The sequence below is a fragment of the Haplochromis burtoni genome, unplaced genomic scaffold (assembly GCF_018398535.1).
Source record: "Haplochromis burtoni strain Fernald_Lab_line unplaced genomic scaffold, NCSU_Asbu1 Contig_9, whole genome shotgun sequence".
Lineage (NCBI taxonomy): Eukaryota > Metazoa > Chordata > Actinopteri > Cichliformes > Cichlidae > Haplochromis > Haplochromis burtoni.
The window spans coordinates 641,625-663,219 of record NW_024582370.1 but is presented as its reverse complement, the minus strand read 5'-3'; the positions used below and the strand labels follow the sequence as shown (position 1 = coordinate 663,219).

General features: G+C 41.8%; 2 protein-coding genes across 4 annotated transcripts in view; both read left to right on the top strand.

The window, feature by feature from the left end:
- Positions 1 to 11,323, top strand: part of bgnb (biglycan b) — a 16,882-nt gene extending 5,559 nt beyond the window's left edge. The window contains exons 2-8 of the mRNA XM_005914634.2: positions 160 to 421; positions 5,313 to 5,425; positions 6,261 to 6,474; positions 6,594 to 6,704; positions 7,038 to 7,131; positions 9,655 to 9,793; positions 9,894 to 11,323. Of these exons, the coding sequence (XP_005914696.1) occupies positions 175 to 421; positions 5,313 to 5,425; positions 6,261 to 6,474; positions 6,594 to 6,704; positions 7,038 to 7,131; positions 9,655 to 9,793; positions 9,894 to 10,091 (1,116 nt within the window). The 5' untranslated portion in view covers positions 160 to 174 and the 3' untranslated portion in view covers positions 10,092 to 11,323. The remainder of the gene's footprint in view (positions 1 to 159; positions 422 to 5,312; positions 5,426 to 6,260; positions 6,475 to 6,593; positions 6,705 to 7,037; positions 7,132 to 9,654; positions 9,794 to 9,893) is intronic.
- A 581-nt stretch (positions 11,324 to 11,904) lies between these two features.
- On the top strand, positions 11,905 to 20,079 carry b4galt3 (UDP-Gal:betaGlcNAc beta 1,4- galactosyltransferase, polypeptide 3). Of its 3 annotated transcripts, XM_042227475.1 has the most exons (9): positions 11,905 to 12,039; positions 12,641 to 12,734; positions 12,821 to 13,347; positions 13,486 to 13,721; positions 15,203 to 15,393; positions 15,493 to 15,615; positions 15,882 to 15,893; positions 16,430 to 16,534; positions 16,991 to 20,079. In XM_042227475.1, the coding sequence occupies exons 3-9, from the start codon at positions 13,065 to 13,067 to the stop codon at positions 17,316 to 17,318; spliced, it is 1,278 nt and encodes a 425-aa protein (XP_042083409.1). In that variant the 5' UTR covers positions 11,905 to 12,039; positions 12,641 to 12,734; positions 12,821 to 13,064; the 3' UTR covers positions 17,319 to 20,079. The 3 variants fall into 3 exon arrangements, with proteins under 3 accessions (XP_042083409.1, XP_005914695.1, XP_042083410.1); XM_005914633.2 differs by lacking the exon at positions 15,882 to 15,893; XM_042227476.1 differs by lacking the exon at positions 12,641 to 12,734 and having other exon boundaries at positions 11,934 to 12,039; positions 13,061 to 13,347.
- The last annotated feature ends 1,516 nt before the right edge of the window (positions 20,080 to 21,595 follow it).

Sequence of the window (21,595 nt, the reverse complement as noted above, 5' to 3'; positions counted from 1 at the left end):
CACACACACACACACACACACACACACACACACACACACACACACACACACACACACACACACACACACACACACACACAAAATGTCTCTACGCTGGATGAAATTTCTACTTTGTTGCATTAACGCTAAGGCTACTCTCGTTCCTTTGTGTCTTTTCAGGTGCTTCAATTAAAAATGTTGCCACATTGCTCCTTTCTGCTGTTGCTATGCGCGGTCCAGCTGCCCTCCTCTTCCTCTGCCTTGCCCTTTGAGCAGAAAGGCTTCTGGGATTTTGCCCTGGACAGCATGGACGCCGAGATGACCATGGAAATGATGAGGGATCCTGAAGAGGGTTCAGCTGACGATCTGTTCCCTCACGAAATACCCACATGCCCCTTTGGCTGCCAGTGCCATCTCAGGGTCGTCCAGTGTTCTGATCTCGGTTAGTGAGTGTGTGGGAAGGAAATAGAGCATCAGTATGTATTGGTGTAAAGCTTTGTCTTCATTTCACAGTGTGTGAGTGTGGCAGGAAGTTCAGAAAGGGAAACAAAATAGTTGTCTTACTGATCCAAACCTTGCATAACATTTATGAGCCCTTCTTTAGAGTGGGAGGGAGGGGATTTCTCCACTGGGATAATGGTGGTATATTTTGACAGGGAAAGGCATGTCTTTGAGGGATTTGGTGTTCCAGACTTTGAGGGAAGCTACTGGGTGGGAGAGGAGGAGACACTGTGTGAGCAGAACAGAGTAAAGATTATATCAAAAGATGTCAGGAGTAACCGAGAATAAAAGAAAAAAGTGATAAAGTCAGAGAATTAGAGGTCGGCAGAGAAAATTAAAAAATAACTGATACTTACACGACACGTTTTTATCCTCAGACTGACTCGAAACACTTTCTGCTCACTTTTGGCCTCATTTACCCCAAAACATGCATTCATACACTCTTTTATCTATGCCTCGGCACTTCTGTCTAATATTGATCTACTCAGGGTTCAGTATTTTGCCCAAGGGCACTTCAAGATGCACACTGAAGGGAATCGAACAGCTAACTTCTGATATGTAGGAGACCCGCTCTGCCTCCTGAGCCGCAGCCACCCTACGGTGGGCAAAAAAGGGAACTTTGTAAATGAGTCTTGTAAATGTTTTTGCACATATGCTTGGTAAGATCTAGTATTAATGTCAACTTAACGTCTAACTACTTGCTCTTTGCATTTGTTCTTTATTAACCAATATAAAACACTTATTTATGCCTTTTTCTATATGAAAAAAAGCACAAATGACCACATATTTCATGAACACTAGGCAAGTTACTGGGACTGGGAATTATTGCTTAAAAGCATCCTAATTAGGCCAACTGCTCTTTGTAAATAAGAAGTGTATGTTTTTCTTATACAACAAAAAGATTCTGAAACTATTCATCAAGTTTCGGATCTCAGATGTGGTCCGTGATGTGGACCACTCAGATGTGGTCCAGTCTAAAAGATAAAGTTCTATTTTTCCCAATTTTGTTCTTCTGTTACAGAATGTGTATTTTCAAGGTTTAATGCAACAGCTGAAAAAAACTTACCACACACATAATACAGAACCCCTTTAATAGAATAATTAGAGTTAAATTCATGTTTTACTTCCCTACAGACTAGTGACCCTGGGCCCCTTCTGGAGGCAGTAGCTAAATTTAGTTCCAGGGAATATTTCTGTCTGATGTAGTTGCAGCAATTTGGACAATTTGACACTAATTTTGCTACAACTAACATTACTATTCAAACAATACTACCTCAGTCTCTTGTATGCTCACTGTTGGTGAAGTGCCTCTAAAAAAAGACTGTAAAATAGATGGAGTGGTGACAGTGAGTCACACTTTTGGTTTGCAGATTGCAAGTTGCACACTTGTCATTTTGGGGATTGCCATGTTGGTTTTTTGAAGCCAGACATGGCAATATTCAGACAAGAGGGCAAACCTGGAAATTTGTCAGTTAAAGCTTTGTGAAACAAAATGCATTCGTAATTCACTGTGATGTGAAGTTGGGATGCTGACTTCATAAGAAGGTGTAAAAAACAGAAATCATCCACTTCACAGTTGCCAAGCAGGAAATTGTAGCTATAGATACCAAGAACAATATAACAACGTTTAAACATAAGCATGTTTATTTCGGCTCTGATGGGCTCACAGTTTTTGGCACTTCCACATTGCTTAATTTTTCATCTTGGTCACCTCATTACGCTTATTTAATCTTCTGCGTTGTTGTAACCAACTGGGCTGAAGAGGAGTAGTGCGAGGTATAGTCACTTGCTAAAAAGATGTGTAAAAACAGCTGTTGAGTTTCTTTTTATACTTAAGCAGTCTTATTCTTGGAAACTATTATGGAAATGCAGATAACCAAATGGTCTAAGGAAAGAGCTTTTTCAGTTCCTCGAAAAAAAGTTCTTGGAAATAAAAGATCTGCATATTTTGTGTGGAAATGCATGTGTGTGAAAAGCAGCCAGCTTTGAACGAGTGACCTTGTGTGACTGTCTTTGTACTTCGGAGACAGTCGCACACGAGCATGAGGATCAAACTGCTGGGGAAATATGAGTAAAACTTCACTTTAGATAGAAAACATGTTCAGAGTAAGAAAACCTATTTAGACACTTCTAACAATTGTTAGTTTTTGCTGGTTTAGATTAAAAAACCTTATAAGTATTAAGTACTGAAAAGGTGAGAATGTATTTCTATCTTGACATATTAATGTACAACTTCTGTATGTTATTAATAGGCAGTTATTAGAAGGTAAAGAAGTAAAAGTCTCAATTCCTAGTAGTTCTAAAATATGTCCAAAGACATTTTAAATTCTCTAAAATGGCAAATAAACAGCATAAATAAGCAGCTAAGTGCTGTATGCACCTTGTTAGTTCGCTAGCTCGCTAGCTAGCTAGCTAGGTGATGTGAAAGGCAATGAGGTGGAAGCTTGAGAATTAAACCATTTAACAAGATGTTAACAATTCAATTCAATAAAACTTTATTGACCCCGAAGGAAATTAAATTAAATATTGAGTTTTTCTTTTATTATTTTAACACCTCGTGAGGATTATTTGCAGTTATATTCACTATGAGGAATAAACCACGTTGAGCTAGTATTAGCGGTTTGTTTAAAAATATATTTTTGCTTTTCCAGTAGATAAAAATAAAAGCAGAACTGTGCCAAAATTTGCATTATGTTTTTACTGTCTGTCTGTGAGTTAAGTCGTTTCCATAAAAGCATCCAGTACAATTTAGTCACTGCAGACATTTTAAAAGAGACTAAAAGAAACTGAGTTATGTCTTAATTATGGATGTAAAGATTTTTCACATTATACTAGCTATATAACTCTAATAAGACGCCTTGGTTTAGACATAATGGTTTTGTCGAATCATCATTTTACAACCTCTATATACTTACTGTCCCTGGTCTTTCAGCAGCGGGTAAATGTGGAAGCGTATAATTTCCGAGATGTCAAGTGCTTATTTAGAACAGATGTATTTTGGTGCTGGCGTCTGTCTCCTCTCAGTGTGGATCCCAGCATGATGTTGAGTATTTGTGTTGAGTTGAACTGGGGTTTTAGAGGGTGCTAGTTTTGTCAGTTTGCGGTAAAGGCTTTGAGATTTGTGGCAGATGTGGTTGAAGAGCGGTGGTTTGAGGTTTAGAGGGTTTAAGGATTCATTTAATCAGGGTCTCGGTGAAAGCTTTTTTCTAGGTATTCCCATCAAGTTTGTTAGTTTTGATGCCTGGCACGCAGATTTGAAGGTTTCCAACTGGCAGGAGGCCTGCCAAAAGCTGCAGGCGTTGACTGCAAGGTAAATATTTCCTACCACATGAATCATCCTGGTAACATCCTGCACCCTTAGAGTCTCACAGCAGCTGTAATAACTTTATTGCATGTTTAAACAAAAAAAGAAATCATAGATGCAGAGCGTGGTTTATGATTTAAAGAATATACTGAGGATAGAAACTCGATATTTTCCACACAGCTTTCACAAATGTATATTTGCTCTCTAAAGGCAAAATCTGCACTAGATCTCTCTGTGAGGACGCGGTCGGAGCCGAATGTCAGAGGGAGCGACTAAGGCTTGGATCTTATGTGGTGTCATGGAGGGTGTGGCACAGCACAACCAAAGCCATATATCTAAAATTACCTCTAGATGGACAGCTCTGTGGGTCAGATGTGGTTGGTGGCAAACTCGCTCCCAGTGGGACAGCTGGCACTCTCTCACCAGCATGCCCAGTTGCATCATGTCCTCGGTCCAGATGAGGTCGTCCCTGGTTGGGATTCGTCCACTGTGGCCTGTCTGGATTAAGCTACCACATCTGATACACTCGTCCACGTGGCTCTTTGATGTGGTCTTGTTAATGATCACTGGTAGCTGTGTTTATCCGTGCGCTGAGTCATTTTTCCAGAGCTCCCTGAACAAAATAGCAAAGGTGTATTTTCTAACGCCACTTTGGTGTTCACGTGTCGCAGTCTGTTCTAGGCCGTTTGAATTTATCGCTTGGTAACCAAAGATAATAGACTGTGCCCTTCAGTGATGAAACATTCAGTGTTTTCACATCATGAAATAGTGTTAAAAATCAAACATTCAGCTCTTTCTTCTGACAGATATTTGTATAATATTGATTCACAGAACACAAATATTCTGGGAAGTCTCGAATGATTCATGAGTGAAGTTCAAAACAATACTGTGAGGAGAGAAAGTGCTTGACTGTAACAGACCAATCAAGTCACAATCAGGTTAAAATGCAAAGACTTCTTCTCAATTCAACACTTACCCACCACTCACACATTAACACACACACAGCTTTTATTCGTCTGTAGATGTCGGGGCTGTGCCAGTCTCCTTTCTATTTGATGTGTGACTTTATAGTATTTAAATCACATCCTTTGTGACTTCTGTCAAATTGGAAACCAGATGGGAAACATCTGGTGTCCCCATCTGGTGGGAGGGGAATTTATGTTTCTGTGTGCGACAGTGTGTATGCTTGTCCTTGTCAGCGACAAACCAATAATGGTAGCTATACACGGCGTGCTGACGTGTGTGTGTGACCTCCATGGTCGTGTCTATGTCCACCTTTCATTAAAATAATAGACAAGGAGCACCGAGGTACTCATTTGCTACAGTGTGGGAGTGTGATTGGGTTAATTCTTAGGCCTTTAAACCACACACTGTCTATTTATTTTCCAAAGTCGGTGTCTGGTTGAAGTAGTCTTAGAAGTTCCCAGTTTAAAACAAACTGGCTTATAGGGTGTTGGTTTGCAGTCACCCATGGGAGCATTTACCAGAGGATGATGCCCTTCTGTGTTTTCACTGCTTTTGTCTTCAGGTTTCACCGAGGTGCCAACGAATATCCCTCGAGACACCAAGTTCCTGGACCTGCAGAACAACCGTATCACTGAGATTAAAGAGAACGACTTCAAAGGCCTTACTAACCTATATGTAAGAGCCAGAAACACTGCACAACATGTTCCCCACTCCCCTTCACAATAAAGGAACGGCTGTACTTAACATTTTTCACTGCCTGAATGGGACCCACAGCCAAACAGCCGCCTCTGTCTCACACAACCTGAATTCACAACAATCAGTTGTAGAAATGATTACAACTCTAATGATTAATTCTCAGGTTACTAAAATATGTAAGTTTATATGTATTTTTTAACCTGTGGGACTGTTAAGCAGCTTGCTATCTACTCCTTTTTTCATTAAAGGCATCAGCATTTGGTTCAGTTCTTAAGAATCGGCTCAGCATTTCTCGAAGATCTGCAACTCAGTCATCTCAGCTTGTGTTGGCTTCGGTAGTGAGAAATATAATTAAGACCCCCATTTCTCTGGGATTTAAAGGTTAATTTCCTTGCTTTCTGTCGTCCTCCGCTCTGAGAGCTTTAATTGTATTAAAGTTGGAGCCTGAAGCCAAATGGGAGTATTCGAGCTCTCTCAGCAATAAGGCTTTGCTTACTGCTGACCCACATTCTGGAGCTCTGACCAAGAGAAATATTAAGTCTGGCAGTTTAGGAAACCCCTGACATGAAATAACACAATACCATCTCTATTGAGTTCTGCTTACATCAACTACATCTGTCTCCATCTTTCAGCCAGTGTAGGTGGGGAGTCTTCTAGCTGAAACACGCTTATCGTAGGAGCAGAGGGCATAAATAATGATTTCACATTTTGTGCTTCATTTTTCTTTTTTCCCTTTCATTTTCTGACTTCCTGGTAGCTCATAGACCAAATGGGTGTTGAATTTGGCCTCTCTTTGGTTGTTGCTTCTTTTTAGGGCCTGTCTCTGAGGAATAATCTTATTTCCAAAGTCCACCCCAGAGCATTTGTTCCTTTGAAGCACATGCAGAAGCTCTACTTCTCCAAGAATTTGCTGACCACTATCCCCAAAAACCTGCCTGCCTCTCTGGTAGAGATAAGGATCCATGAGAACCGCATCAGGAAGGTCCCAGCTGGAGCGTTCGCAGGACTGAATAACATGAACTGCATAGGTCAGAATCCTAGAGGATATTCTGTGATGCTTTGCTACTGCGTTGCATTGGCATTGGATTTTAAAGATTAAAGGGAAGGTATTTTATTTCATGCTATGATGTTTTTTTGTTTTTTACAGAAATGGGAGCAAATCCCATCCAGAACAGTGGATTTGAACCTGGAGCTTTTAAGGGCCTGAAACTGAACTTTCTGCGTATATCAGAGGCCAAACTAACCGGAGTCCCAAAAGGTAAAAACTTAGCTTTGTGGCTAAAATGCTAGAGATCTTTCAACATTCTAGTATTTGGTAGATTTACAGTAGAGTGTTTTCTTTAGTAAATATATACAGCAGTGTTTTTATGTGCCCTGTAGCACATTGTGATAGACCCCAAAAACATTTGAATGCTCAGATTTCTGCATCTATGATCAAAATAGTGACAAAGTGTATCTAGTAAAATGTATCCCTTTTAGATATTTAAATAAAAAGCAAATGGTCAACATGACAAAAAAGGAATGTCCAGCAAGACACAAATCTGTTGTCTCGCTGAAGTGAAGTCTTACATCTATGTTATCTGCACTTCAGATCTCCCACAGAGTCTCCATGAGCTTCATCTGGACCACAATCAGATCCAGGCTGTGGAGCTGGAGGACCTGAGCCGCTACAAAAACCTCTACAGGTCTCCTTCACACTCAAACACCAGACTCATTTCTGAGCACAGCTGAGTTCTTGCACCCTGATCACATTCCCAGTCAGCAGTGCCCCTTAGGGGTAATAATACAAATTACATTGACAGGCCACTGAAAGTAGCAGGGAGCTGACCCACACCGTGCAGCATGTGTGGTGTGAAGACATCACGGGCAAAACCATGAAAGGTTTAAAAACATTATAGGACAACTTTTGTCAGATGATTTGAATATTTATTTGCTGCACATGTTTGGACAACATATGAAAATATCTTCTGTCAGAAAGAGCCATCATGTCTTTTAATGGCTGTTCCAAGTTTCTTCCATCTCTTTTCTGCATACGTCTCCCCTGCAGGATTTCTCTCGTGTTAAAGGAAAAGCATTAGAATGTCTAGAAACCAAAAGTAATCACAGAGAGCACAAATCCAATGGAGTTCAAACTGTAGGCTACTTATAAAAGAAATACAAAACAAATAGACGTAGCCACTGTGAGATCAACCACTGGTTTCTGTGATCCACATTTTGCAGTAATGTTGTTTTCTTGGACGATGCGGTTATCATTTTTAGATAATACAGTGGAGAGGTCCTGTTCACCGACTTTAACCCTTATAAGTGGCTCAAAACGACCTGGTGAGGTTGTTTTCTTGTAGTATCTTTGTGATGAAAAGTTGTAATTATTTCATATTTGACCAGTTCCTCAAAAAAACACGTTTTTAATATATTGAAATTTTTACCTGACATCTTCTTTCTATGGAATTTCATGGGACCCTTCTTATCAACTGGGGCTGTCAGCGATATATATTTTTGGACCACAAAGAGTGCAACCTCTCAAGGATTATTTAACTAACAGACAGCCTTCAGGCAGTGATTCATCCCCACTGTAGGCGACTAGCTTGTGCCAAAGTTCATAAGAATCTGGGGGGAAACCACTGACCAGCAATTGTGCAGTCCGTTCAGAAAGACAAGATGCAGCATCACCACAGATAACGTTCCCCCCTGTGTGCCTTTTGCTGCTGGAGACACGATTGTGGGGACTCTACAATAGGACAAAGCAGACATCCTTCCACTGATGAAGGCTACTGACTCCTGGGGTGTTTACAGCACTGAGTTTGGATTCAATGGCAGCCTTACAGTGCTCAGCTAAGTCAGCAAGAGATGAATGACTGTTGTACCCCTGAGCACAATGTATCACAACAAAATGGTGACTGGTACCAGAAAAGTGAAAAAACCCACAATTTTTCATATTCTAAAACAAGACCAAAGCAGATGTAGATGCTATGGAGCAGATGGTTGGCACCCACTCTGCACCTGCAAGTGTAAAACATAGAGGTGGCCCATGCTGCTGTGGTACAACTTGACATTGCCACCCTTGATGCCGACACCTTCTTCACAGCTAAGCACCCTGAATTCAAGAATGGTATCACCAACGCATGATGGGTCTTCCTGGTGTGGCAATAAGAGAAGTCGGCTGGAAGTTGCCTCCAACTGCAAACTCCAATCAATGAAGCAAAGGTGTAGGGTGCCAAAAGCTAAAACTTGGCCACAGGAAAACAGCAGACAGGGCCAACCAAAGACAACAATATTTCATATAACAAAGATCATAAAGTCAGCAGTCGGTGTGGAAATGCACTGTGTGCAGTGATTACAGCCAGAAACAGCTGGTTTGTCACAACTACAGTGAAGGACAAGGCAATAAAGAGAGGAATTGTCTGGACACATGTGCATATATTCTCTTTCACACAAACAAATTGATCTCAACGTTGTTCTGTTGTGTAATTTTTTTCTATTCTAATTTTCTAAACGTTTAAACATGAAATCATCATCTTGTGTGGAACAAAGTTTAGTACAAAACGTAACACAAATGATTATTTTTAACCAAAATGACAAAAGTATAAACACAACGATCTTAACACGCATCATTTTTGACCCACCTATGGACGAGTGGAGGGTGAGGTCACTCGTGCATGTAAAGGTTAAATATTGGAGGTAAGGACTGGCAGACAGTGACTGGCTAATGCTCCTTGTGCCAGCAGAGCACTGCCCTGACTATCAGCCACAATGAAGTGGGCTAAAAGACGTTCACCATGAAGATGTTATGAAGGGTTAAACTATGTTTTTATGCCACATTGCAAACATGCTTTTCTTGCTGTTGGCGTGGGCATTTTAACATGAACGTCTGTGGGGATTGAGACACTTTCCGTCCTCGAATAGCCCCAGCAGGTACCTCCTTTTTTGCCACATATGCTTCATTTTTCAGCCCATTAAGTTGCTACACAGATGAGAACAAAGACTTTCTTCCTCTGCTCCTGTGGCATCGTGCTGCATTTATAGTAGTAGAGACAGGCTGACGTGGCCCTATTCCTCACCTGGCTTAATATAACTTTCTTAAAGTGATAATAATCTGGAATTATCCTGTTATTTCGGCTCACAATACATGAAACATTTGAGTGCAATGTGCCATGCATTGCCCCATTTTCTGCCTGTTTAAAATGTTCCTTTCGCCTGGCATTTTCCAGGTTGGGCCTTGGGTTTAACCATATCCGCAACATAGAGAACGGCAGCCTTTCCTACCTGACCATGCTGAGAGAGCTGCATCTGGACAACAACCGCCTCACTCGTGTTCCCCAAGGCCTTCCAGATATGAAATACCTGCAGGTGAATCTAATGTGTGCAACCAATTTTGATTTCCATTTGGTATTGATTCTCACAGTGCTCTCTTCTACTGTCCCTCCTTTGCCACTGCGGCTTTTTTTAGGTGGTTTATCTCCATTCCAACAACATCAGCCAAGTGGGTGTGAATGACTTCTGTCCTCGTGGATTTGGGATGAAGAGGACATTCTATAATGGCATCAGCCTGTTCTCTAACCCTGTCAATTACTGGGAGGTGCAGCCAGCGGCATTTCGCTGCGTGAGCGACCGGTTCGCCATTCAGTTTGGCAACTACAAAAAATAAAAACCAGGCAGACGCTGGAAAAGAGGGAGGATGATTGATGAAGGGATGAAGAACGGATAATTTAAATAATGAAATAAAACTTGAGATATGGAGTGAGGTGAATTTATATCTGAGATTATTAATTTTATTATTATTGTTTTTGTAAAGAGGATAAGTGAGGAAGAGGATGGGCAATAAACTGATGAAACAGGCAGAGAGGAAGTGAAAAATACAATCCCATAACTTGAAGGGAGTGGAAAGCAAAAGGCTTACAGTTCTGCATGTGAATTTTGCTTGTTTTGAATTCAAGGTTCTGAAAGTTTTTTCTGTTTGATGAAGTCAAAAATGAGAAGAATGTTTCATTCTGATGAAAACCGAGTGCTTAAAACTTGTGAAACGCTCCATTTTTTCACAATAGTTCTTATTGTAATTGAGGTCGTTCTTCTTATATTAACATTCTGGTTACGATTATGAGAAAAGAAATAGAAAAGGCAGCGCATTATAGATTTTTATATATAAAAGGTGCTTTTTATAACTTTCTGTGTGTTGATTTGGTAAATACATTAAGTCCTCCCTGTTTCACTGGTCTGAAGCCATTTGGCTTGTCACTCTGTGATTAAATTATGCTGTATTTATAAACCAAAATTTGGGCTTTTCCCACCATCTACAGACAAAAAGGTTGCACTAAAATAAAAACTTCAGTTCAAGATAACAACAAGTGGACTCAACAACAACAACAACAAGTGACAGGTTTAAATTCTGCTAAATAAATGTGCCTATTGAACATATTTGACTGAACCACCACCCTGTGCCATTACTACATATTACACCATCTGAGCAATACCTTAATACAGTATTTCATACGGGAGCAGTACAGTAGTGGGAATGTGCCCAAGATGGAGACAACACACAGTCCGCTTTGCTTTGAAACAATGAAAGTAGTGTGTTCACTCTGTGCTACAATCAGTGGTAGTGTCATTGCATCGTTTTGCACAGTTTTTTTCTGCTTTGCCTTTTCTGCTTGGAGGTTTACTACGAGGCTAGCCTTTTGTTTTGTTTTGCATTTGTAGACCTATGTGGAAATACTTTAATATTATGTCTTACGTCCTGTCTCTCTTCTGTAATCTGACAACCTACTGCTGCATGTGAATAAAGACATTTTTAGTCTGCTGCATTAAGTGCAAGAACAACCGTTCGCCCTGGGTTTGATGCTCTGTGAGAAATAAAGAAGAAATACCAAAAAATGGAAAACATTTGATGAATGAATCATGAACTTTGTACAGAAAGAAGCTAAAGAGAGTTGCAGTCTTTTAGTTCAGCCTGACAGAAAATGATTCTACATACAAAGGTGGTATTCCTGTGTATTCTAGGTGAGAACTGTTTCATGCACAACATATACTGATAACAGTGCTCTTTCAGAGCTGATGATCTCACCCACACAGAGAAAAGAGGGCGGTGACGCAGGAAATTCGCCCTAATCAGTCAGTACTGGGTGGAAGGGAAAAACCTGTAAAATAAAGTCACTGGATACATTTAAATTTCCCTTACGATGGCACAGTCAACCTCTCGTCATCATTATTAGCATTTACTGCGCACGGTCAGATCTTCACTGCTGGCACAATCACACTCTCCTTTAATTTTCAAATGTGCCGCTGTGCGCGTCACCGTGGTGCGCCTCTCCTCCGTGTTCCGATGAGGCAGAGCGCACTTGTCTGTGTGTTTTGTGTTGACACTAGAGGGGTATACGGCGATGATCTTGCGTGTGAAAACGTCTGCAGCGGTTTCGGAGCAGCTACGGACACATTTCGCGTTGGACGAGAGACTAGGAGGAGGGCAAAGACGATCGACCGGCATCAGCAGGAGAAAAACAGCATCTCATAGTCCATCGCGCCGCTGTAGCGACCGTAGCGGCCCGTCGATTCTCAGAGGAAGCCAGGAGCTGGATTTGACATGTCGCAGGGATGTGCTGGTGAGTCGGCTCGTGCATCGGGGTGCGGGGAAGCTTGCGCGAACCTGGGAATAGAAATCTTTGACGTAAACGAGAGCCTTTGCGGGTAACAGGAGAAGTCGCGTACACAGCAATGCTGCTGCATACATGTCACTGACATATTTTCCCTTTAGTTATGTAAATACTGCAATACATGCTCACTGCATGGGCCTAAAGATGGATGCTCATAGGCTAATCACCTGCATGGCAGGTTGTCCCCGGTCATAACCACGGCGCCTTTGCGTTCATCCACTTCCTATTCTTCTTCTTGTTTTTAAGTGAATGAACTGTCGTCTCCCTGGGAAACTTAGCATCATATTAAGTGATTAAGCCACTCGCGCTTGGATAGCTGTCGCATCTAACTGTTTGGACTAAAGGGGCTGCGATGTTGGGTTCATGTTTGATCAGACTCGCTTCCATACGTGCATCATGAAAAATGTCAGCTGAAACGAAGCCATTCTAAATAAAGAAGCAAACGTGAATGACATTTGTTTGTAGCTGCTTGTCATTCCCTGGCCTATTTTAGCTGGGACAGGACTGGTGCTGCATTGTTATGCATTCAGTTCTTTTCTTTACCTCGCAGAGAGCCTGATGATGACAGGAGGAGGAGAAGGAGAGAAGTGGAGCGAGGCTTTACTGGTCCCTGACAGGTTTTAATTAGACCCGTACAAAAACAGGTGCCTGACATCTAGACTGTTGTAATGTAATAATGATACAAACAACAACGGTCACCATAAGGTAACAGCTGTTCTTTTTCTTTCAGCTGACGTTTTGTGGTCAGAAGGTGATGGCAGTGCTGACTGAGCTTCACCACTACTACCATCCATTCCTAAAAATGGAAGCCCACCTCCAGTGCACCTGAGCCCACATTTAGTGCTCCTTTCTCCCCCTCCCTCTCCTTCTGCCTTTCCTTGCTCATTCTCCACCTCTTCCACAACCCCCACCTCACTCAACTGCAATACTTCCCCTCATCTCCTCCCATCTCTCCACTCTGTTTCCCTAGAATAATGGCGTACTGTGGGCGCTCTCTGGACTCTCCATGCACGTTAGCCTTGCTGATAGGCTTCCAGTTTGCCTTTGTGCTCTATTTCTCCCTTGGTGGCTTCAGAGGCCTGGTGTCTGTCCTGGTGCACACCACAGAGCCCGAGTTTGATTACTCTCGACCACATGATGTATACACCAACCTCAGTCATCTGGGAGTACCGCCTCCCCCGCCTCGCAACTCTGGCACTGGACCCCCTGCCACCGGCCCACCACTAAGAGACTGCCAGATCCCTTCTCCATTGCTGGGTGAGAGAGAGAAGGGTGACAAATAAATGTTTGTGAGTGTAGCACACAGTGAAACGCAAAATGAGTTGCTATTTTCTTTGTATTCTTGAGCTGATAGAAACGAAGCCAGAAACATTCTGTCTCCTTTCCTTTGGCCAGTTGGACCCGTGTCTGTCCATCTTTCGTCTCCTCTGTCTCTGGAGGAGATCAGACAAAGAAACCCATTAGTGTTGCCAGGTGGACGCTACCGGCCTCCAGACTGTGAACCACGCCACCACACAGCAATAGTGGTGCCGTACCGAAACCGCCAGAGCCACCTCCGTGCCCTCCTCTACCACCTCCACCCCTTCTTGCAGAGACAGCAGATACACTACAGCATCTACATAGTGCAGCAGGTCAGGTTATGTATAAGTGAGTGTGCTAGCTGTTTTATAGTGATTCCTCCTGTGTCTTGTTCAGCGTGATTGTCAGCAGCTGCATGTTTGCCTTCAATGAGCAAAAGCAAAGCATTATGCAGTGGGATTGTTGTTCTAGTGGATCAGAGGTGCTACTGAGTAAAACGTTTGCCTGATGATGTTAAGGGTGTAACAGTAATAGTAGTGTATGTGCTGCTACAAAGTATTGGTCTTGTGATATTGGAGTATTGGGCTATGGTTTAATAGTCCTGCATTGACTGTATCTAATATATACCACTTTATTAGGGGCACTTGTTCAACTGCTTGTAAATGTAAACATCTAATGAACCAATCACTGTGCAGCAGCTCGATGCGTTTAGACATGTAGACGTTGTCGTGACAACCAACCCAGCTAAGCATCACAATGTGGAAGAAAGGTGATTTCAGTGACTTAAAACGTGGCATCATGGCTGGGCTTGTCTGAGAGACCGAGAGATCGGGATTGTCACACACAACCATCTCTGGGGTTTACAGAGAACAGCAGAAATCAGCAGTTCAGCAGCTCTTTGGGTGAAAAGGCCTTGCCGCCCCCCTTGGCTGTGCCCCTGCCCCATTGGTCATGGTCATTATTGCTGACCATACCTATCCATATCCATCCTTTTTGCAATTGCAGTGTACCCATTTTCTCATGGCTGATTCGAATAGGATAACACACCATGTGACAAAGCTATAATAATCTCAATCTAGATTCTTGAACATGATATTGAGTTCAGTGTGCTCAAATGGCCTCCACAGTCACCAGGTCTCAATTCAGTAGAGCACCTTTGTTTTGTGCTGGAATGGAAGCTATTCCAATAAATCTAGAGCAACTGTGTGATGCTGTCCTTTCAGTACAGACAAAGATGTTGTTTTTAGCGCCTTGTTGAATCTGTGCATTGAAGAATTAAAGAAAGGAGGTGTACCTAATTGAAAAAGTGTCCAGTGAACACATTTGAATGTTGCTGTTTTTACAGCTCTTGTAGGACTTCTAACTAGTTTTATTGCAAATTATAGTCATTATTATTAATATGTGGTTTCATTTAAAATGGTTGTGAGATAGGTGTTTGTTAGCTTTATCTGCCTGGACCAGTGCAATAGAGGTGAATTGTTTTTAGGTTACAGCTCTCGATCTAAGCAAATCATACCTCAGATATTTCCATGGTAGATGGGACGTCATACTTTCTGTGTATTAAACATTACATTCCCATGCTACAGCTGAATTTAACCACAGTGGTGTAGTTGGAGATTCATTTTTTCCTTCAGGTAATAAGCAAATCTTTAAAATGATGTGCTATTAATCAGTGTCAACAAATTCCCCTGTGCTCTGCTGCGATGTACCTCAAATATCCCTGTTGTTCAGAATTTCTAAAAACTGCTGCATTTATTTAAGTCTTCACATATTAATGTGTAAATACATTAATCTGCCTCATTTGATGTTTCAGTGGGGAAACAGCACTTTTAATCGAGCCAAGCTGTTAAACGTTGGGGTGCGGGAGGCACTCAGAGATGAAGACTGGAGCTGCATCTTCCTGCATGATGTTGACCTGCTGCCTGAAAACGACCACAACACCTACACCTGCCACAAACAGTTTCCCACACACCTGTCGGTGGCCATGGATAAGTTCCGATACAGGTAGAAGCACAGAATAAACGAGGGTGGGGCTGGTCTTTCATACATTTCCATTGCCCTGAGACATTATTTTCAAGATTGTGCGTGTTGTGACCCTCCCAGGTTGCCATACTCACAGTATTTTGGTGGGGTATCTGCGGTGACCCCAGACCAGTACATGAAGATGAACGGCTTCCCTAACCAGTACTGGGGTTGGGGCGGGGAGGATGATGACATTGCTGCCAGGTAAAGAGGATAAATGAGGCAGACACCCTGCATGATGTAAACTGTAAACTGTGCGTGCTGGGATCAGAACTACATGCATAACCATTTCAGTTTGCCTCTTCTTGTACTTTTTCACTCTTGCTCTCGTCAGTCATCATTTTCTCATGTTTACAGCTTCAGTACCGCATGTTTTCTTTTGCTTTGACTTATATTTTATGTCCTAACATCATCTTTCATCTTCATGTCTCCTCCCATTGCTGTGGCTTTGCTCTTTGTATGTCTTGCAGTGGGCACAATGGGTATGTTCACATGCACTAGCTTGCAGACTTGGACTAGGCTGTGTGCTTAAGAGTTTTCAAACTCTTCTCATTTCTTTACTGTGCTCCCCTCTTTCCACTCTGTGGCTTTTCCAACATTTGCCAATCTGTAACAACTGAGTGCAACAATAAAATTTAATTAGGACAACACATCCAAGAATGTTTCACAACCTTTGGACACACTGCCTTTTGTGCATGATCTTTGCAAATTATATCATGCAGAGAACATTCGCAGCATTAGTTACACCCTGTTTTGGTTGATTTAGATAACTGGAGTGGTACAAAAGCAACAGATGGAAAAGAAAAAGGGAAGCGCAGTATATTCTTCCACCCATAAGACATGGCAGTTTGTTTTCACCCTCTTCTGTTCGTAATCCTGATTTTTCCTTCTTTAAATGTAGCCCGCAGGGGGCTAGATGTTTATGTAAAGTTTGTTTTTGTGAGATTAGCTTTGCAGTTTTATGCAGCACATGTTTAAGAGTCTGTTTTTGGCTTACTGTTGTGTGCTGCTGATCCAGAGTGCGTCTGTCTGGCATGAAGATTGTGCGCCCTCCAGTGGCCATTGGCCATTACAAGATGATCAAGCATAAAGGAGACAGAGGCAATGAGCAAAATCCACGCAGGTACGTACTGGCACACTCACAGGCATGTAAAATATTTGTAAAGACTTCTCTTTCTTCATCTAATGGAATATCTGCCTCAGTAAAAGGGGAAGATATTCAAACGACCTGATCACGTCATGAACTTTTCTTGTCTCCAGCTGTTCCCATGTTGAGTTTTTACTGTTATAGTTGTTGCTTTTTGTCTGTTGACACAGTGATTTGTACAGTTTGTCCGCTGCTTACTTTCCCTCAGGGCGTGTGCTTGTATCTTCAGACTGATTGTATCTAAAACGTAATTAGGTCTTATCTCATTCTCCATGTCATCAGCCTTTTATTAACTTTTATGGAAAGTCTTTGTCATTAAAAGCAATCACTTTGCAGTATATACATCTTTGCCTCCTTGCAGAGAGCCAGATGAAAAGCTTTATGCTGGGTGAAACCTTCACACAATCTTAAATATGGCTTTTGTCATTCTAGGTTTGACCTTTTGAAAAGGACCAGGCTCAATTGGCGCTCTGACGGCCTTAACTCTTTGACCTATGAGCTGCTTTCCAAAGAGCTTGAGCCGCTGTACACCAACCTGACCGTCAACATTGGAGAAGACCCCCATCTGGCCCTGGGCAGGGCCCCCATTCCTGTGAAAGCAACAACCCCTGCCCACCGACGTAGCACCAGCAAGACAGGAGACCCATTCAAACAGGGAAAGAGGCAAGAAGTGCCAGCAAATATGACCGTGGCCAAGACAGAACCTGGTCAGTCAAAGACAGCCAATCAAATAACACAGCAGAAGAAGAAGATGAAATGAGACTAGGTGCATATGAACCTGTAGCTTGCCTTTTCAGTTTGATCTGAAAGACAAAATGGAGAAAAGCAGCATAGATCTGTTCTGTCGTGGGACTTTTAAGTACAGCAGCTTTTTGTGCTCGGCGTAGGTTCGGGGTAATTAGGGGTAATTACACCACGGCTCAAATGAAGAAGCCAGTTTTGTCAACGGGGTGAAGAACACTTCTGAGTCACCTCGTCTTGGCTCATCATCTGCTAAATGTGATGCCGGCTGTGGTGGCTGACACGTCTGTGGCCGTGCTCAGCAGAACCAGAAGATGAACGATGGGCGATTCAGTCATGTCCACGCGGAGGTTCAAAACAAACGGTGAAAATGAGACAGCATATATAAAAACCTCTGCACACAGACTCGTCTGTTGCAGGCAGACCTCTGGCTTCGTCCAGTCTGCTCCCAAAAACAAAGGAAACTGCTGCTGTCTGTCTACGCCACTCTGCAGTGGGTTTGTGTTTCTGTGCCTTCTCTCTTTTATGCGCGTTTTATAGACTGGTATAGCTGCTTTTAGATGCCCACACAAGGTTAGTTTGACCTCTTCTGCCACACGGGAAGACTTAGAAGGCAGGGCTGACGAAGCTGACCCGGGATTAGAGGAAATTTGTTCAGAACTGCCATTTTATATTTCTGTGCATTGATCAAACGCAGACCAACTCGATAGATATGGGACAATTCTAGAGTTTATATTTATATAGAGAGACTTCTTTATTTGTTTACCGTTTTGTTTTACATGTCCTACCTTACAGTCTGGTGCCTCTCTCTCTCTCTCTGACATTTAGTTCATAGACAATCAAATTACATGGAAGAGAACTCTGTATTCAACCACATAACAAAATGAGGAAGTACTATCATGCCCGTGTCCACGCCTGTCAGATAAACAGACTGGTCATGGTATTCGTTGTCTAGTTTGACTATACTCTCAACACATGGATAGACCTGTGCTTCTGATATTACCTGTGATTGATTATTTTCTTTTAGATTAATCGAGTATGGTTAAAAATAACAAACAAACTCGCAGACGACACGTAAAGCGTGTGACTTTCAGATGGTGTTTAATATCTAAAGTGGTCGTGGTTACACTGCAGCACTGTGGATAGATTTAGGTCAGCTTTTGATTAGAAGCCCTGACGTATTCGTAGGCAATATAAATGGATGTTTCTTTGCTGTATTGATTCCCTGAAATGAAGCTTCTGTGTCTTGAAGGGGATGAGACAAGCCAGCAGGACAATGTGCTTCATGTAAACACGGTCGCAGGGCTGCCAAATCAGGACATGCATGTAGGTCATTTTCTGTTGATCACGTATAATCTGAAAGCATCAAATATTTTATTTCTCTGTTAATTTGTGATGTATTATTTCCAGTGCTCGTCTCTCTTTACCTTACGTGAGGGCAGAGTTCATGAGGGGAGCATAGTTTACTGGTGAGGGACTAGAGTCTGGTTCATTCATGGGCGACAGGATTTCTTGCTGCTAATTGACTAGGAAAACTGTACAATTACAAATAGCTTAAGATGACATACTGTAACACTATGTTTGTGTTGTGACACAAACGGGTAATGTATTACTGAAGCGAATTTGAATGTATTTAATTTATTGTGCAAGTACTGAGTCACTGATAGTAATGTGCAGACCTCTGAAGGGATCTTGTGGTGCAGATGTGTGAAACACTCTTCTCCATTGCAGATCAGATTATCATTCCTTTACATCACATCTCCACATTTCTCGCATATACATTGTGCCTCGTGAGATGAGCCACTGAACTATTAAAGGTATGCTGCTGGATTTTATGTGAGCACCCTCAAGTGGCAAAGTCGGGCATAGCGCCAGCCAAGAGGGGAGCAAGGACTGAATGAAACTGCAGAGTTGTGACATGAATGTTAATCATTCGCGGTCGCCATTCACCGTTTTAAACCAATCAAATCTTTGCATTGCTCTGGGTGGACGGCTTCTCGGTTACGTCGTATCACGTGACTGATCCTGCTGGTTTCAAAGGGTAAAGTAACAGACAGCTTTGTGGACCATAATCAAAGAATCTTTGTTTATTTTGAAATAATGTTTTAAGCAAAGAATGTTATATAAAGGCCGCATTGAGAGAACACTTAGAATAAATAGGATCTCATTTCTTAGCTTTATAAACATGGTTATATATCATAATATTATCCTCCATATATCATATTATCTGGGAGAAAATCCTGTATGACATGTGACACTGACACACTGGAAGCTTTTAAGGACATTATATGGCATAATCTCAGCTGGATTAATCAGCAAACTATGTGCTTACCTGGAGACTGTTCTATATTTAATAAATAGGCTAGTTTTTATAAACAATTTCGCATACGTGTTGGAAATATATATTGTTGGAAAGCAAAGTCAGTAAACAGCATCTAGATTTCATAGCAACAGTTTCTGTTTATTTGTTATTCATGAAGTTGTTGACGTTTAAATGATGAGACTCACTTGGCTGGAGAGACGAGATGCTTGCGCTCTCGTGACAAACGGCACGCGGATCGTACAGTGACGTCACCGAGAGGGACGCTGATGCCCGTCTGCAATCGAGGCTGCCTTATTTACCGACGTTATCTTGAAGATGAAAGTGTGTATGTGTGTATGTGTGCACGCCGTGTGTCAGTGTAGAGCACAGTCAGCAAAAAAGGCAACGCAAGCATATGATGGACAGTGTTGTGATAGCGAGCAAATATGTATTCCAATAAAAACTAAATCAAATAAGGCCTCATTTCGATGTTGTCTATGATTATGATCGCTGCACACATTTGATAACAGGTATACACACACACACTTATGCAGCGTGCATGCCACACTATCAATACACTGCAGTGCTTATGGTGAAGCACTTACCCTCGTCGAACACTCAAAGCCTCTTAATGAATACCGCCTTTACCACTCTGATTGATGGTGCTACAGCTCAAAGACTGCAGACATCAGATGCTCATGCATGGCTGATAGATTATAAGTCATATATCACCATCCACTCATGCTGTGGAGTGGTTTAAAAACCCCTCACTAACCTGTTACATCACCCAGTGTATTGCAGGCCTCAATGTTCCATGTAAGCATCAAAAGCAGGATTAAAAAGTTGGATATGAGATCATACCTATAAATAGACAGTAACCCCCAGCTCTGTATGTTCGATCTGTTTCATAATCTAAAAAGCTGTGTGACTCACCAAGAACGGGCGAAAACACAAAATCATGAGCAGGGCTGGACAAAAACATCCCCTTACAGCCAATCCCACTGCAGCAGCAGCAAAGCCTCGAAGAGGACTGTGGGGCTGAATCAACAGCCTGATATTATCAAGGATTCCTTACTGTACAAGTTCTGCTGATAGTAATCAAATGCAGTAACAATGCCCTAACAGGCTTTTGTGTGTTTTTAACCAATCAGAATTTATTAGCAACATTCCTGCTTAAAGTCTGACTGAGCAGACTCAGTAATGTAAGTAATACTGCAACATAGCAAAACCCTGAACCCCCTCAAGAGCTCAGCTTTTCATGTGCTAAAGAAAATGTTTTGGATTGTGTCGACTGCATAACTGTACTAAATATTTTTGTGGTTAGATCATTCTTTTGTATGTTATGTGCTTTTTGTGCTGTGAAACAGTCTTTAGCTTTACATTTGTGTATATTTTGCTTCAGTCAGTTCCTATAATTGTAGCCAATTTTAAACTGCACTTTTAGGCACTTGGTACTAACAGTTTGTCCAAAACTAAAAGGTTTGCATTTCTTTATTTTAGTCTATAAAAATGCCAAAGATAACATAGTTGGATGTGTACATAATAATATTTTATACTGAGAGATTTATTCAGTTGATCCATCTGTTGTTCACTGAAGGCTCATCAAAAAGGTAACAGTGAAAGAGCGGCTGAGCAATTAGTAAGAATGGGCAACATTGAAGAAAAAGGCTGAGGTATGCCAGAGTACACAAGAACTGGACTCAGAATCAGTACCAATGAGACATATAGACTGATGAATCCAGTTCTGAAATGTTGGGTTCAGTCCTGGTCAGTATGTTCATAGGAGGTCAGCAGAGACAACAGTGAGTGTCTACAGCCATTTGAATAACACAGTGGAGGCTCGGTCATGGTTTTGGGCTGCATTTTAGTCAAATGTGTTGGGGATCTCCCAAAATGGATGGAACTGTGAACACAGAAATGTACCATCAGATTTTAATCCACAATGCAAAACCATTTGGACTGATAGTGGCTTTATTTTCACCATGACGATGATC